The 17,140-nt window shown below is 41.3% G+C and overlaps 1 protein-coding gene across 12 annotated transcripts in view; it reads right to left on the bottom strand.

Moving 5' to 3' along the window:
- The window catches only part of cfap74 (cilia and flagella associated protein 74), a 60,070-nt gene that overhangs the window by 28,608 nt on the left and 14,322 nt on the right, over positions 1–17,140 (bottom strand). For all 12 annotated transcript variants that reach the window (XR_014211220.1, XR_014211221.1, XR_014211222.1 and 9 more), the window contains exons 12-22: positions 15,439–15,639; positions 14,614–14,772; positions 13,993–14,111; positions 12,041–12,107; positions 10,587–10,676; positions 10,347–10,505; positions 9,432–9,534; positions 4,225–4,322; positions 3,638–3,760; positions 3,408–3,529; positions 2,009–2,137 (exon numbers count right to left, since the gene is read on the bottom strand). Coding sequence is in view for 7 of the 12 variants with exons in the window: in XM_082188668.1 (XP_082044794.1) it covers positions 2,009–2,137; positions 3,408–3,529; positions 3,638–3,760; positions 4,225–4,322; positions 9,432–9,534; positions 10,347–10,505; positions 10,587–10,676; positions 12,041–12,107; positions 13,993–14,111; positions 14,614–14,772; positions 15,439–15,639 (1,370 nt within the window). In the remaining 5 variants the exon portion in view is untranslated. The remainder of the gene's footprint in view (positions 1–2,008; positions 2,138–3,407; positions 3,530–3,637; positions 3,761–4,224; positions 4,323–9,431; positions 9,535–10,346; positions 10,506–10,586; positions 10,677–12,040; positions 12,108–13,992; positions 14,112–14,613; positions 14,773–15,438; positions 15,640–17,140) is intronic.

The following is a 17,140-nucleotide window of genomic DNA, read 5'->3' as shown; positions in this document are numbered from 1 at the left end:
ACACACACACGCTTCTCAGCCTCGCTCTCAGGATCCGACAGCACTGCAGCACAGCGTGTTACAGTTCAGGTTTAAAAATATCTCAGCATCCTCATTCATATTCAGCTCCTCCTAAATGTCCACATGCTTCTCTCGGGAGATTCTCTTGATGGTTCGAGGGTTTTATGTTGCGATATGCTCTTATGATACAAGTTACATTTTTCAAGGATGGGAATGGTTCATGTCAAATAGGTAATGAGGTTTAATTTTCTTATCGACAATTTAAATATACAGTTGTGGTCAGAATTATTGGCATCCGTCGTAAATATGATAAAAAATGGCTGTAAATATAAATCTGCATTGTTTATCCTATTAATCTTTCATTCAAACAATTTGCAAAAATCTAACAATCTAATCAAAGAATTGAATTGGGGGGGTTTGGGGGGGTTGGGGGGGGGGGGGGGGATCATATTATGAAATAAATGTTTTTCTCCAAAACACGTTGGCCACAATTATTGGCACCCCTAGAATTTTTTCTCTGAAGATATTTTACCCATTAATATTTACCTTTGTTTAGCACACCACGGTGACTAGGAACATGAAATTGTCCAGCTATGACTTCTTGTTTCACAGTTCACAGGCCAAATTCCCTGAATCATCCGTCACAATGAGTAAAACTAAAGAATATAGTTCTGATGTGCAGCAAAAGATTGTTGACCTTCACAAAATAGAAAGTGTTGTAAGAAAATGGCTAAACCATTGAAAATTCCCATTTCCACCATCAGGGCAATAATTAAAAAGTTCTAATCATCAGGAAATGTTACGAATCCGCCTGGAAGAGGACGTGTGTCTATATTGTCTTCATGCACGGAGAGGAGGAGAGTTCGAGTGGCCAAAGACTCTCCAAGGATCACAGATGGAGAAATAAAGCTAGCGCAAGTTCTGCCAGGAAGACTCAATCGTTCGAGTCATTAATTACCTCCTCATCTATCCAATCATATAATTTACTGTAGCTTAAAAGGGCAGCGCTTACACATGTCTTGAGTTCGCAGATGTTGTCGCTCCAGTACCTCCATCCTCCCCGCCTCCACCAAGATGGGATCTTTCCTCCAACTCCTCTACTCCACCAAGCTGGGTCCTCCCTCTATCAACCTCTACACCATCAGTCAGGCAATCCCTTCCATCCTGAAGACTTCAGAATGTTCTTTTCCTCCATCCACCCCACCACCACCAGATGGCCCCTTTCCTTACTCCGCCGGGGGTGAGCGGCGCCCCCGCCTTCGTCTTCAGGCGGGACTCGCAGATTCCGTACCCTCCGAATGCGAGTTACGAACGGGGCCTACGCCAAAGAACCTGATTGCTTGCTGAGCTTCTAAATAAATGTTATTGTTACAGTATTAATTCTCCCGAGTCTTTCTGGTAGAACTGCAGTGATTAGTTGAGTCTTAGGGTCAGAAGCCTATTAAAACAAAACTCAAACAACTCCTACATCCCCACATGTTGTTTGGGAGGGTTTCAAGAAAAATCCTCCAAAAACAAACTCCAGCAAATCCAGTTGTCAGACACGACGGCACAGGGATCTGTGGTCAGATCAAACTAGACAAAGAGCTTTTGGCAGCAAACACGCCAGATGGGTTCGGTGCACACAAGGATAAAAAGTACCCAATGTGTACAATTTAATATACCGTATCTTTAATGATGTGGGCATATTTTCCTGCTGGAGGTCCTGGACTTCTTATTCAGACACATGGCATCATGGATTCAAATATCAACAGATAAAAAATCAACCAGTGGATCTCTGAGCTGAGTGAGTGAGTGGAGGCGGGGCTCATTTGCATATTCATAGAACCATGCATACTAAATGAGGCAAGGGTGTTGAGTTACATTCAAGATATTTTAAGGCAAGAAGTTTTTTTTTTCAAGGAAAAAATGTTAAAATATGTAATTTTGGTGATCAAAGGTGATTTACTACAGGGAGACTTTAAGTCTAGTATTATTTATCTAATTAAGTGTTGTTATCAAGGTCTACCTGGGCAGAAATTTCAACTGAGCACTGAAGCTGGATTTGGCCTGGATGAATCCTGTTTTAGGTAGGATAGACATGTGGTTCCTCATCTCTTTACACACCTTGAATGTCAATCTGAGAGCTGAGCTGGCCCTGAAAAAAGAAAAAACACCACCAAATATTCATATTCTCAAAAGTCAGGAAAACAGACTGAAAGAGAAGACATATAGAGAACCAATATATTCATATATTAAAGAGGACTCATTCTCAATTTAAAGTCAAACACAATTACACTGCATTGTACAATGTAATCTCCATGTATGTATGTGTGTGTAATCCCAACCAAACACTCTCAGCAACACAGAGCATTAAAGCACAACCAGAAAAAATATTAAATATGAGAAGCAAACGAGATCTGTGTGTGCCACTCATTCAGATCCACATCAGCTGGTCTGTGAAATATGCAGTACCCCACTATCCATATGGATCTAGAATAGATGACCCATTTTTCCCCAATGTTGCCAGCAGCAAGAAGCTTCCAGAACAGCAGATATAATGGAAGATCATCCTGGGAATTCTTTAAATAATCAGACTATGCAGAGTGTGAAATAAAGGGCCTGAAAAAAAAAAAAAAACACCACCAAATATTCACATTCTTTAACTGGTATCTGTAGTAACGATTGCTTTACAGTAGAGGTGTAACGATATCCTCATGTCACGATTCGATACATATCACGATACTAAACTCACCATACAGTATTATTGCGATACTCCAAGACATATGATAAAAGGTTGATTAAAATGTACAGTTGATTAAAATGCTAAATTTGGTGTTACATTGTGTGTGTAAATGAATAGACTTGGACTTGGTGCTGGAAACCCAATGCACAGGACAATAGAGACACCAGAATAACAATATTCATGATTCTGAAGATGAAAATACAGAATTATTTTAGACAAATATGATTGCACTCTGACTAGATATATTTAAAATAATGTAGGCCACTTTTTACTGGTAACATCAGACATTTGGCATTATCAGGACACACAAATATTCCCCCATTTCATTATTATACATTATATTCAACATTATATATAACAGTTTAATTTTAATTTTTTATTTTTCATACAGTAATTTTTATTTTGGGTGAACTATCCACAATACATATTGTTGAATTTTTGTATTGATATATATTGTGACAGGATATATTGTTACACCCCTACTTTGCAGGCATTATGTCCTACAAATTCATGTCCTCCCACGGATAGGCAGCACAACAGGTCTTCTTAAGTCAAGGTCAGGTTGGGGATCTCTACAGAATACAGCTGCTCTGTGACTCCCTGCTTTAGAAGTCCACCAGCAATAGAATTCAATGGCAAATGTGAATCTTGTCTTGATAAAAATCGAACTGGTGCAACTCACTTGCTTTGAACTTCGATGCTGTCCTGATAAAGACGATCATACATGCAGATTTTCAGGTCAATATTTGGCTTGGTCACCCACACAGGAGCGCTCTCGGCCACCCCGCAAACTGAAACCACAATCTATGCATTCAGAAAACAAGGAGAAAATCAAGTTCATATTTTGAGCTGTTAAAGCAAATATAAAGTATGTAAATATATATATTTTTTATAATTATGTGAAAACTCTACCGGTTCACAACCAGGTTGAGAAAATAGGATTTGGAAATCCAGTTTTGCCTCTCCTGGAATGGTTGGTGTGAAGATGATGGGTATTCTGACACTCATAAATGGGCCAACATCACCTTCATACGGCTGTAAAGAGAACACCTGTATGTTACACTGCCATTTAAAGTCCCTGTGGTGAAAATCCAGCTTTTAATGTTGTTTATGTGTCTATGAGGTGTTTTTAATATGCTTTACGACAAACCATGTGTAAATATTATACAAATATTCTGACTTAAATATACAGAGATAACAAGAGAACTAAATGAACAACAGGTAAACATAATCAGTAACTAAGGAAACTAATTAGCAAACAGAACTCAGTCTAATCGGGACAGGGAACAGTCAAAACAAAACCAAACCACAATCAATACTAAACAGACAGAGATCGTTACACTAGCAAAGCTGTTTCAGTTTCAGTTCACTTAGATATTCTATCCTTAGATAATGTGTCTGCAAATTAAATTAAATTCAAACTTTGAGAACCAGACTCGATTTATGCCTTTCTTGATTTGCTTTCTTAAATGTGTGTAAACAGGTCAGTGTGTCCATACCTCCTCAATGCTAATCTCAGTAGGCTCCACTTTACTATCCACTGATCCTGGATCAGCTGTCAAAACCTCACCAGGACTGTGACTGCTGACAGGAGACACTATTAAACAGAATTTACTATTAAAAAATAAGTACAAAGTGTATACATGTAAGTGTTACATACACATACGTACATGTCACATACATTTGTCACAGTCATTGTCAAAGCTAAGAAGCCTGAAAAAGTGGTATATCTTTATTTTTCATTAAACTAAACTATTTCAAATGTTATAAAATATAAATATGTATTAGATTTGCCATTTCTATCGACTTCTCTGTCAAAACGGTGTCTTAAAAGGCGGTGTAATTATGCTGACTATGTTTTGGATGCCGGATGTAGAAGGGATTAAGTCATTATTCAAAGAGCCTAGTAAAAAACGTACTCGGTTACTAACGTAACCTCGGTTCTCTCTAGAAGAGGGAACGAGTACTGCGTAAGATATCTTACGCTAAGGGAAAATCCTTTTCCGCGAGATATTGAAGCCAAAAATTATCCTTAATTTTGTAATAATGCAAAACGCGTTGCAGCAGCAATGCAGACATAGGCGAGACAGCTCGGGCGCCTATTGGCTGCTCTGCGGCAACTGCAGCAGCCTATCGAGCGAGGCCTGGCGTGACGTCAGACCCAATCAGGGCACTTCGCGCCCGCTGCGTCACGTCCCGCCGAAATGGGCGTGGTCTAGGCCTATAAATATCGCTCGCAGGCAGCTATTATCTGGTTTTTCATCATCGAAGCAACCAGAGCGTGTGCATGCACGGCAAGATACGCAGTACTCGTTCCCTCTTCTAGAGAGAACCGAGGTTACGTTAGTAACCGAGTACGTTCTCTTACGAGAGGTCTCTCGTACTGCGTAAGATATCTTACGCTAGGGGACCCAATGTAAAACGCCGTGCATGCTGAGATCCGACACCAAAGACCCAAGGGCGAAAGCCCGGGGTACATATAGTGCACAATCACTCAGTGAACTCACAGGGAGTCCGGGAAGAGGGAGGGGTGCAGCCTCACTTTTCCACATAAAGTAGCGTCGATGGGACGCGAATTTCATCATACAGACAGGGCGGGGTACGGCCTGAACTGATGGGGAAAAATGTGGGTCTTACACAGTTTGCCCAGCTTTATACTGTCGAACATTGAGCTGTGCTCAGCAAACGCAGCATTCTGAGCTGATCGCATCAGGTCAGATAATACTGGTAGTTTAGACCGACAGCAGCCTGGCCTGCAGGGCGGGAACCTCTAGGTTATAAAACCTTATAAATGTAGACGGGGAGGCCCAGCCTGCCGCCATACAAATATCTTGCAAGGCAATCCCACTTGACCAGGCCCACGAAGAGGCCATGCCTCTCGTGGAGTGCGCTCTGACACCCAAAGGGCACTGCATGCCCTTGGAGGCGTATGCCAGCGCTATAGCATCAACTATCCATCTGGATAGGCTCTGTTTCGACGCGGCTAGTCCCTTAGAACGTCCGCTAAACGAAACAAAGAGCTGTTCCGTCTGTCTGAAAACAGACGAGCGAGACACATAAGCTCGTAATGCCCTGACTGGGCAAAGGAGGCTCGCGTCTCTTTCCTCATCAGGGACCGGTAGGGCTGACAGGGAGATAACCTGCGCCCTAAACGGTGTGTTGAGGGATTTTGGAACATAACCGTGCTTAGGTTTGAGTATAACTTTTGAGTCATTGGGCCCAAACTCCATGCACGCCGCGCTCACAGAGAGCGCGTGCAGATCCCCTATGCGCTTCACTGAAGCGAGAGCCAGCAAAAACACCGTTTTGAAAGACAGGTGTTTCAAATCGATTGACTGTAAAGGCTCAAATGGCGCACCTTTCATGGCTTCCAGAACCGTAGAAAGGTCCCATACGGGGACTGAGGGAGGTCTGGGAGGATTCAGTCTCTTAGCTCCTCTAAGGAAGCGGATGACTAAATCGTTCCTTCCTATTGACTGACCAAGCGTTGTTTCTGAGAACGCTGCTATAGCCGCCACATAAACTTTGAGCGTGGAGGGGGCCCTGCCCCCATCCAACAGCTCTTGTAGGAAGGAAAACACCTCTGTCACATCACAGTTTGTGGGTGACACACCACGGGCTGTGCACCAGCCCGAAAACACTGACCATTTCGAAGAATAGAGTCGTCTTGTAGACGGAGCTCTAGCCTGCGTGATCGTGTTTAATACTCCTTTAGGGAGTCCAACATGTACCCGTTGATGGCCCAGACATGAAGGGACCATAGTTCCGGGCGAGGATGCCAGATCGAGCCGCGGGCCTGTGAGAGGAGATCTCTCCTCACTGGTACTGGCCACGGGGCAGTACTTGCTAACTGCATCACGGCTGGGAACCAAGGTTGGTTTTTCCAGAACGGTGCTACCAGCAGTACTGAGCATCCTTCTTCCCTGATCCGTTCTATCACCTGAGGCAGGAGAGAGACGGGGGGAAAAGCATAGAGCGGGCGGCGGGGCCACACATGGGCCAGCGCGCTCTTGCTCTTGGAGAAAAATTCTTGACAGTGAGCGTTTTCTCGAGACGCAAACAGGTCCACTTCCGCTCTGCCGAATTTCTTCCACAGCAGTTGGACTGTCTGTGGGTGTAGAGACCACTCGCCTGCCGGAACATTGTTCCTGGACAGTCTGTCCGGTCCTATATTCAAGATCCCTGGCACGTGCGCTGCTCTGAGCGAGCGCAGGTTGCACTGAGCCCATACCAGGAGGCGTTCTGCCAGCCTGTACAGTTTCTCGGATCTGATGCCGCCCTGGCGATTTATGTAGGACACCACAGACATGTTGTCCGAACGGACCAAGACGTGGTGACCTTTTATTTGGGGACAAAAACGCGTCAGCGCGTTGTCTACTGCCAGCATTTCGAGGCAGTTTATGTGCAGGAGCTTCTCCCGTTCTGACCACTGGCCGAAGAACGGTCTGCCCTCGAGCAGCGCTCCCCATCCCGAGGTGGACGCGTCCGTGGACACCACTTTCACCCTCGAGGAAGTCCCCAGGCTTACACCTGATTGGTACCAGTCGTTCGCTTTCCAGGGTTTCAGAGCTGTAACGCATTTCTGATTGACCCTGAGGCGAAGCAAACCGGGTGCCCACGCTTCGCGTGGGACTCGCGCTTTCAGCCAAAACTGCAGCGGGCGCATGCGGAGCAGACCCAGCTGGAGCACTGACGATGCTGAGGCCATGAGACCTAGCATCTTCTGAAATCTCTTGAGCGGGACAGACGCGCCGCAGCGAAAAGAGTTCACTGTGCGTCGAATGTCTACCGCGCGCTGTTGTGATAGTCGCGCTATCATGGATAGTGAGTCCAGTTCTGTGCCCAGGAAAGATATTTTCTGACTGGGTGACAGGGAGCTCTTCGCCCAATTGACACTCAGACCCAAATCCTCGAGGTGATCGAGTAAAATGGTTGTGTGTTCTATGAGCACTGCGCGAGATTGCGCTAGAATCAGTCAATCGTCCAAATAGTTCAGCACTCGCATGCCTCTCATTCTGAGGGGTGCGAGCGCCGCATCCATGCACTTCGTAAATGTACGGGGTGCTAGGGACAAACCGAACGGCAGGACTGTGTACTGATATGCCTGGCCCTCGAAGGCGAATCTCAAATATCGCCTGTGACGTGACGCTATCTGTATTTGAAAATACGCGTCTTTCAGATCTATTGACACAAACCAATCTCCTTGGCGAATCTGCACAAGGATTTGCCTGGTCGTGAGCATCCTGAACTGTCGCTTCACAAGCACTTTGTTCAGTTGCCTTAGATCTAGTATGGGTCTGAGACCCCCGTCTTTTTTCGGTACCAGGAAGTATCTGCTGTATAGCCCTCCTTCGCTCTGAACTTGAGAGAGAGGCTCTATGGCCCCTTTGCTCAATAGTTTCGTCACTTCGGCTCGAATGCACGAGCATATAAGAGCGTCACATGCTTTCTTCGGCGTATGCTTGCAGGCGCGGTTGTATTAAAACAGGCTCGCCTGCTGCAATATTGATATTTCCAGTCGCATGATCAGGGAACTGGGAATATGTATGAGAAATTGAAGGTCAGTCCATCCTCGGAGGGACTAAAAACACACCATTCTCCTTTCGCCGGTGAGTGACGCATGAATGGGGCGCAGAAGGCAGGGTAGCTTTCTTATAACGTAAAGAAAAACTAACCCCGACCGTCCGCTTCCAGCCTTCCTTGTGAGCGGCGCAGTTTGCGCGGCTTGAACAGAGGGAGAGAGAAAGCTAGCCCCGTGACCGCCCGCTCCTGACATCCTCTGTGAGCGGCGCGGTGTGCGCGGCTCGAACAGAGGGAGAACAGGTATCGTCCCCCAAGCAGGCAAGGCAAGCGGGCGAACCGGCAAGCTTTGCGGGTTGGGGGGGGGGGGCGGAGGAGCAGTCTCGGAGAAGGATGCCAGGTGAGTCCTCAGAGTCACCATAGGCAGTACCTAACTCGCAGTGAGGGCAGTCGCCGTCAGCGAGTGCGAGAGCTGCGTGATCAGGAAAAGGGGCGTCTTGAAAAAGACGCCCAGCTCTTTTAGTGCAATGGGAGTGTGTGTCGCGGCGGCGAGCACACACACATACATAAACACAGTAGCAGAGAAAGGATATAATGCCGGAAAGCGCAGCAGGAAGGCAAGGAAGGCGGCGCGGCCAGCGACTTCAGTGACTCGTCCCGCTGAAGGTGCTCTCTTTCAGACGGCGCGGCTTCTTATCCAGCTCCAGCGATGCGTGTGCATCGCTTGAAGGATGAAAAATCAGATAATAGCTGCCTGCGAGCGATATTTATAGGCCTAGACCACGCCCATTTCGGCGGGACGTGACACAGCGGGCGCGAAGTGCCCTGATTGGGTCTGACGTCACGCCAGGCCTCGCTCGATAGGCTGCTGCAGTTGCCGCAGAGCAGCCAATAGGCGCGCGAGCTGTCTCGCCTATGTCTGCATTGCTGCTGCAACGCGTTTTGCATTATTACAAAATTAAGGATAATTTTTGGCTTCAATATCTCGCGGAAAAGGATTTTCCCCTAGCGTAAGATATCTTACGCAGTACGAGAGACCTCTCGTAAGAGAACCCAGGTCCTATTTGAAATGAAATAGTCATGTCATCACTGAAGTCATTGTTTTTACATGCTTGCAACTAACATTACAAATTTCAAATGTATTACTGGAAAAGCACTGTGCCACAGGAGAAAAGCATTGTGTTACCTGGTCCGAGGTCAATGTGAGTCTTCTCTATGCCTGATGGGATTTCTGCTGTGTTCTCTGGGTTCAGACTGGCCATCTCTAAACTACCGCTTTTACCAGAATCCTGGGCAGAAAGATTGACCAAAATATTAAAGTCCCCCTGTGGTGAAAATCCAGTTTTTAATGTTGTTTATGTGTCTATGTGGTGTTTTTAATATGCTTTAAGACAAACCATGTGTAAATATTATACAAATATTCTGACTTAAATATACAGAGATAACAAGAGAACTAAATAAACAACAGTGTAAACAGACAAACCATGTGTATATTCATAAGTCGACACCATTGCTGAGTATTTCCTCCTTAAAACTGCAGTGAACCAAAGACAGTCTCAAACACACGCTTTGAAATCGCTGGTGTTTCTGACGTCACAAACTACCTTGTAACCAATCAGATCAACGTGTGATCGTCAACCAGTGGATCTCTGAGCTGAGTGAGTGAGTGAGTGGAGGCGGGGCTCATTTGCATATTCATAGAACCGCGCATAGTAAATGAGGCAAGGGTGTCGAGTTACAATCAAGTTTATTTTAAGGCATGACATATTTTTTTTAAGGAAAAAACTTTTAAATATGTAATTTTAGTGATCAAAGATGAGTTAAGGGACAATTATTGACTACAGGGGGACTTCACAAAACCTCATATCACGCATCATGGGATCCATTAGATTTAAGCTGAAATCACAATGAAAGTGCACTGCCACATTATTCCACTTTCTGTTGTGTTGGCAACCCTACCTGAACATATTTTTGTCAGATTCACTCTAACATAACCAGAATAACTGGATACCAAATCACAGGACTATCTCCCTCACTCAGTTCACTTATGACCCAACAGGCACTACTGGAGGAGTCAGTCAGTCGTGTCAGTGTGATTCACCAGTGAGCTGGTGAAGGTTTGCTGAAGGGGACCGGTGGAGACGGGGGTCAGGGTGTAACGAGTGCCGAGAGCCCCTCTGTTGGTCATGGTGATTACTCGTGAAACCGTCTGTCCGACCACATGAGTGCCAAAGTCCACAAGACAGTGATCAACAACCACCTGGAAAAAAAGGAAATAATGGGACTAACAACTCACCAAAATCTAAACAAAAAGAGTAATTTACCATTCAGAAACTCCTACCTCACACTTTTTCTTGGAGCACTGGATAGCCACAGAAAAAGGGCCAGTAGCCGACTGAAAGTGAATCACACCATCCAAATCCACATCGAGCTACAACAGATATAGAACATTTATTACTGTGGAGCTTTCCCTGATCAATTTCATCATATTTAGAGTAAGGGGGGAACAGGAGATAATGATCATCTACTTCATTTCTTGGTTTACAAGATGTAAAAATTTGTCCTGTAAAGGAAGTCAACTATCACTTGTCTTGCCCAGATCTCATTTATGACAATTCTGCACTTAATTTCTATCATAAGAAAGTCTTAATATGACAGCCAATCATTGTCAGTGAGAGTTGGTGATTTCTGGTGACTGAAGGCAATGCATTGTGGGCGTTCCCTAGTGTAAAACCTATACCAAAACGTATTTAAATATGTTTATTTCATACTAAGTATACTACAAATCCATTAACATATTTACTGACATATCGCTTGAGACTTACTGATATATTATAATTAAACTTTATTTAGAGTACTTCTTTATTGCACAATGCAAATTTCTTAATATTAAGCATAAAATGTGTTTTAATATTAGTAAGGATAGTATGATCTCTGTATATTATCAGTCTTTAAACACAAAGTATTTAAAGTGTATCTAAAGTATACTTGCAATAGTTGCACGTTAGCACAATCAAATATACTTCAGTATATCTTTAGTTGAACTTCAAGTACATTAAGTGCAAAATGAGTTGTTCCAGTTTGAGTATATCAGTTTAGTACACTAACAGTACAATTGCAGGGTATTTATATTAAGTACATAAATATGTAAATGTAGTATACTTAGCATATAATAAGTATATTTCAAATACATTTTAGTATATTTATTTTTCACTAGGGTTTCCATGGCACTCAATAAAGTTTTACTTTATGCAAATTAGCAGTGACACATGAGCGGGATTCATTATGAAGTGACTGATCAGGCACTATAGATATAATAGTATGATTTTCTGAAAAGATGTTTACAGTGAAAAGTGCGAGACACTTTTCCTGAATTTAGTGATTTAGGCTGTGAGGAACAGCATTTTAGCCTTTAGATGATTATTTTTATTTCTGGATATTTTATGCATGATATTTTAATTTATGTTTATTTTAACTCCTTTTTTATGTAAAGCACTTTGACTTATCATTGTTTATGAAATGTGATAAATAAGCCTTGCCTTAGAAATAAAATGTAACTAGACTGTGACAAAGCAACTACTCAGCTCACGTAATCCATCCCATGTTACTGTGAGTAATTTCACTGTTCTCTATGATTCATCTCCACCCACATGCAGTGATATAATAAAAACAGAATGTTAAAACAAAATTCTATCTAATTGTGTCTGGCAAATCATCTCATGGGACCTAGAGAGTGAAGCAAAGATACATTATTCCCGTGACAAACACCAGATGTGGAGTGGGGAGAAACCTTACCAAAGGTCTAAATATAGCCTCCAGTTCACAAGCCATGCCAGCAGACATGGGCCCTGGCGGCTCGAAACTGCAAGAGAAGACAACACACACTTAGTAAATAAAAGCAAACACCTTGATAGTGACTCATTTTAAATTGTACTGAAGATGTACAGGTGCGTCTCACTGAAATCTCTTGCATATACTCTCTGTTCAGTCCTCTGTCGGTTATTGTCTGTAGTGTATGTAATGTGTGTTTTTTTCTTCCTATTATCATTAAAGACTGTTTAATATATTCCTAGTTTGTGAATGTTGCATACGACACATTATAATTATGTTAAGATCAGAACTATGCACGTTATTGTTGTTGCACATGCATCATTGTCTGTATTACTTTTCATTGTTAAAATTGAGATTTATGCATCATAACAAACACGCATGTTGCGATAGCAATCACAATTCATTAGTTGTTCACAGTTAGTTTTAATGGATTTGCAGAGTCGTACATTTTAATTTTACGAGTCAGAAGGACAATTAAACATTAACCTGAACTTTAGCATCGAGTTTATTAAACCTTCACATTTTAATTTTACTGTGAGATGGACAATTAAGAATCAAATCACTGATTATCTGAAATTAGTGCAGATTCTCTAGTAAAGAGCAGATGTAATGTGTAAGCAACAGCAATGTACAGTGAGTCATTACTTTTACAAATAATTGGAATGGAATATCAAAAATGTATTGATAAGAATATTTTCTATTAATCTATTAGTCTGCATTTACATTGTGAGAATCTATTTTGATTTGTTATATTTTTGTCCCGTGTGCATGTTATATATCTCAATTTCAAGAGTAAATCCTGCATTTATGTGTCGATGTCAGTCCGAAACTTTCAGTGTGTAATTGCCCATCATTCCTCTTAAAAACAACACATTTATTAAATGGATAATAACTATATCGCCTTTTACAATCACTATAAATCTGTCACTCATCCCAGTTCACGATCTCACAACTTTCCAATAAAATCAATAAAGTTGTCAACACACTCTGCATAATGAATCTTTTACTTGCATCGTTTCTCTGTTTGTTAATGAGAGGGTTCGCGAGTAAAATTAAGTAGAATTTGACTAAATTAAACACCTTTGATTGGCCATTGTGTTCAAAAGATCAACAGACTTGTCTGTGATTGGCTACATTTCTCACTGCAAAAACACATTGTAAATAGAAACCTTTGACGTTCTCCAGAGCGCAAACACAAATACACACTGGAGCATTTGCCAAAATCTGTTTTGTCCAATATGATATTATTACAGTATTAAATGATGGTGCTTTTGCTTTCATTTGAGGGTGCTTATATTTAAATTATTTGTATGAATCTGGCTCAAATCTGGCTTAGGCAAAAGAAAACACACTCCCACAGTCATACTCGGGAATAATTTGGCCAAAAATGAAAATTCTGTCATCATTTACTCACTCATTTTCTGTGGAACACAGAATAAATTATTTTGAAGTCCAAAAAACATTGGATCTGATTGAAAAGAAAAAAAGAGAGACATTTTTCACGTAAAACGTGATCAGGTGACTTAACTTACAAAAATTGAGGAAACCCGTTTAGTTAAATTATTAACTAAATAAACATCATGATTAATCGAAAAAATTAAGTAATGTGGAAGTGTCAAGTTCACATAACTTAATTTTTTCACCAAAGCATAAAGTTTATTTACTTAATAAATTTAAGGCAATGGGTTAACTAAATTTTTCTAAGTAAGAGAGCTGAACTCTTTACAGAGCACACAGGTTTGGAAACGATGACAGAGTTTTCTTCTCAAGACAAACAGAGAGATTCAGCAGAAGATGCCAGTACCACGTGCCAAACTACTCTGGCTTTAACAGAGCATCCCTTCTATCAAAATGAGACTGATAAGTAAACCCTCAAAGGTAAGATGTTTATGTGATGTGCTAAAAGAGCAGCTTACCTGACTGACACATGATCTTTAAGATTCTGTGACACTCCCAACAGCTTGCAGTAATTAGTCCCGTATGTGACATTCGTGAGTGTGACTTTCTTCTTATAGACCTTCCCAACATCGCAATCCTGCAAATACAGTTCAGAAACATGCAATTTATTCATTTTTACAGTTCTTCAGATTTAAATACATTAGATGTAATATAATAATGTATTAAGTTTTGTACTTTAGAGGCAAGTTTTTGAGGTCTCGGATGATGGCTGTGTCTAAAAGTTAAGTGAGCTCAAACGCCAAAAGTTTAGAAATATATTTTTTCCACCACCACATTTCCTCCATAGGTTAAGTGACTGAATTGAGAGCAAACGCAAACTGCATATTTAATATACAATATGATAAATACTTCCCTCAGCATTATCATCCACCTTGAATAGAAATTCTTTGTTGCCCTTATTGCAATGCATTATGGTACTGTATTATTAGTGAAGAATATGCAAATAATTACTTTATCAGGCATACTATATTTTGACACATTCTGTTCATTGGACCTGTAATTCCCAAGAATGATGTCTAGGTAGGGAGCTCACTAAGTTTTGAACACAGCTACTATGATGAAACAGTCTGCATTCGTACCTTAAACAGAATAATCTCTGGTTTGCTGATGAAGGATGGTCCTTTTGATTCTCTACCCTTTATAGTCTTTTTTGCTTCCTTTGAAAGCAAACCCTTGTTCGTGTCAGTCTTCATGGTGGTGTAAGATGTTTCAAGATGAATGTTTTCATCTGGTGTGGCCTAAGAGGACAGATATGACAAAAAAAAACAATAATTTTGTAGCTGTAAATGAAAGAATGACATTTATTCTATTATAGTGTTATAAAAGCAGCATTGAGGAAAGAGTAAATAAAAAAAGAATGTAGTAATACTAGGGGCCAGTTGCATAATCATAGCCATTTGTTAAGAGTATGTCCATTGTGTGATGATATAGACTGTGTTTCCCAAAAGTCCCCCCCCAAAAAAAAGACTAAATGTAAAAGCACTGAGACTATTGGTGCCGATGGTCTCAATGATCTACTTAGGCTTGAAATGCTTTCGGGAAACACAGTACTGGTCACGATGTTTCAACAAAACAGCTCACACTTTTGATTAAATTAAATCTCTGATTATTGGGATAGATGATTTTTGTGCACTAAAAAACAACAAACATTAGTCTTAATTAAATATCCAATAAGTAAATAAAATACGAAGAAAAGGAGGGGCACAAAGAACATGTTAAAAACACGAGATGCAGGTCAGGGGAATGAAAAAATGTAAACGTGTTTTAGTCATGCAAAAGACTCAAGCATGATGGTCAAACACGTCCATCCAGCATAGAAAAACAATGGAAAGCAGTGTAAAGGAATGCAAAAACGTGCTCTGTGTGAAGCGTCACATGCTTATGTATTTTATTGAAATTGTTACCATATCATCTTTGTGTTTGTGTTCCCAAAGGCCGGTGAACTCAGGCTGGGCCAGGCTCATCTCTCTGTTATCTTCATCCTCCATTTCTACACACTCTCCAAACTTCAGCTCTGCAGAGTCTGAAGAGGAACTGACATCACTGTTGCTGTCACTGTACGCCCTGACACGAGGTGCTCTGGGACTGGACATTACATGCTTTTCCTGAATTAAACACGAGCGGAAAAAGTGATTGTTAGTGTTGCTTCCATCAACATCTTTGATTTGGGATCAGAAGTACATTTAGTTATATACAATATGACTCTATGACTGGGTGATTCCATGATGTTATGCACACAGAACTAGTGTTTGTTGAGGATGGCTGTCAAAACTTCAAATATTGTAGAATTGTGGAACTTTATTTAACCAGCTGCATGTGGACACTGTCATGATGTACACAAAATAGGACGTCACAGAGAAACTGACGACAACTTCTGATCTGCAACGTTACGACGCTCAAAGTTCAAAGCAAAGGGAGATATTTTCTTATAAAGAAACTGCTTTTTAAGGACTACAACAAACGGCTGGTAGAGACTACACCACATTCCTCTCGGGTTAGTGACATCACCAACCCTAAAATGTACATAAACTCCGCCCCCTGAACACGATTTATAGATTATCAAGACAGAATATGCTAATCAATGACTAGAAGATAACTACACATAAGCTACATAAATTTGTCAACTAACCATTCAGAAAGCTTGTCTACATGTTGTCACTTCTAGTCTCTCCATCTTTGTCTGACTCCGGTTTGAACATAAAAGACTAAAAGTTTTTTTAATTTTCAAGACACAAGCTGTTGTACCTCCGCCCCCTGTGCCGGGAGCAGCAGCTCATTTGCATTTAAAGGAACAGACACAAAACGGTGCGTTTTCTATCTAGAGATGCTCATCCTGAGGAAACTAGAGACTTAACCAGCTGCATATTATTATCCTTTTATCGCAATCATTATAATCATTTTTTTCACAATCATAATCACAAGCTGTATTTACCACCCCAATAATGCATTATTATTGTTACATGATATTTATCTTGTGGCCTCAGACGAGTCTGGTTCCTTTCAAGGTTTTATCTCCAACACCTCACCACACAGTTCCCAGTCGCTGCTCAATGGGGCTCAGAGAGAATAAAGGAAATATCTTGATTTCATACTAGATTCCCTGTTCATTAGAGCCAAATGACATTGTATCACTGAAACACTCTTTTGAACGATGCTCAACATGCTTTGAAACTATCTGTATTGTGAAAATCACTGTACAAATAAGCGTAATTCAATTTAATTGAAATAGTGATGCTTCATGATAAGATTCTTTTAATATACTGCAGACTCATCCCAGCAAGCAATAGCCATCATTTCACCGTCTAGGTTAACTATAGACCCGATATAGTCCGGCTATGAGTAACACACTTCTAGACAAAATAACCTTGAATTTGGTTACATGTCGTTTTTGACAAAATAACTTGCGAGATGTGTGATATTCCATCATGTAAGAAAAGTCAACAGTGATTACAACAGTTGTTATCTAATTGATGACTAGTCTATTCTTGGGCGATGGTTTAGACATATGTTGGTTTATAATGGCACTATGCAATGTGATCTCTACTTCTGCAGACAAACTTGCATCATTCCTAAGCTTACTTTACTTTCTCTTCGTGGAGCGCAGAA

Source organism: Leuciscus leuciscus (genome assembly GCF_965113295.1).
Source record: "Leuciscus leuciscus genome assembly, chromosome: 13".
Classification (NCBI taxonomy): Eukaryota; Metazoa; Chordata; class Actinopteri; order Cypriniformes; family Leuciscidae; genus Leuciscus; species Leuciscus leuciscus.
Note: the sequence above shows the minus strand (reverse complement) of the source record. Positions and strands in the feature narration are given on the sequence as shown.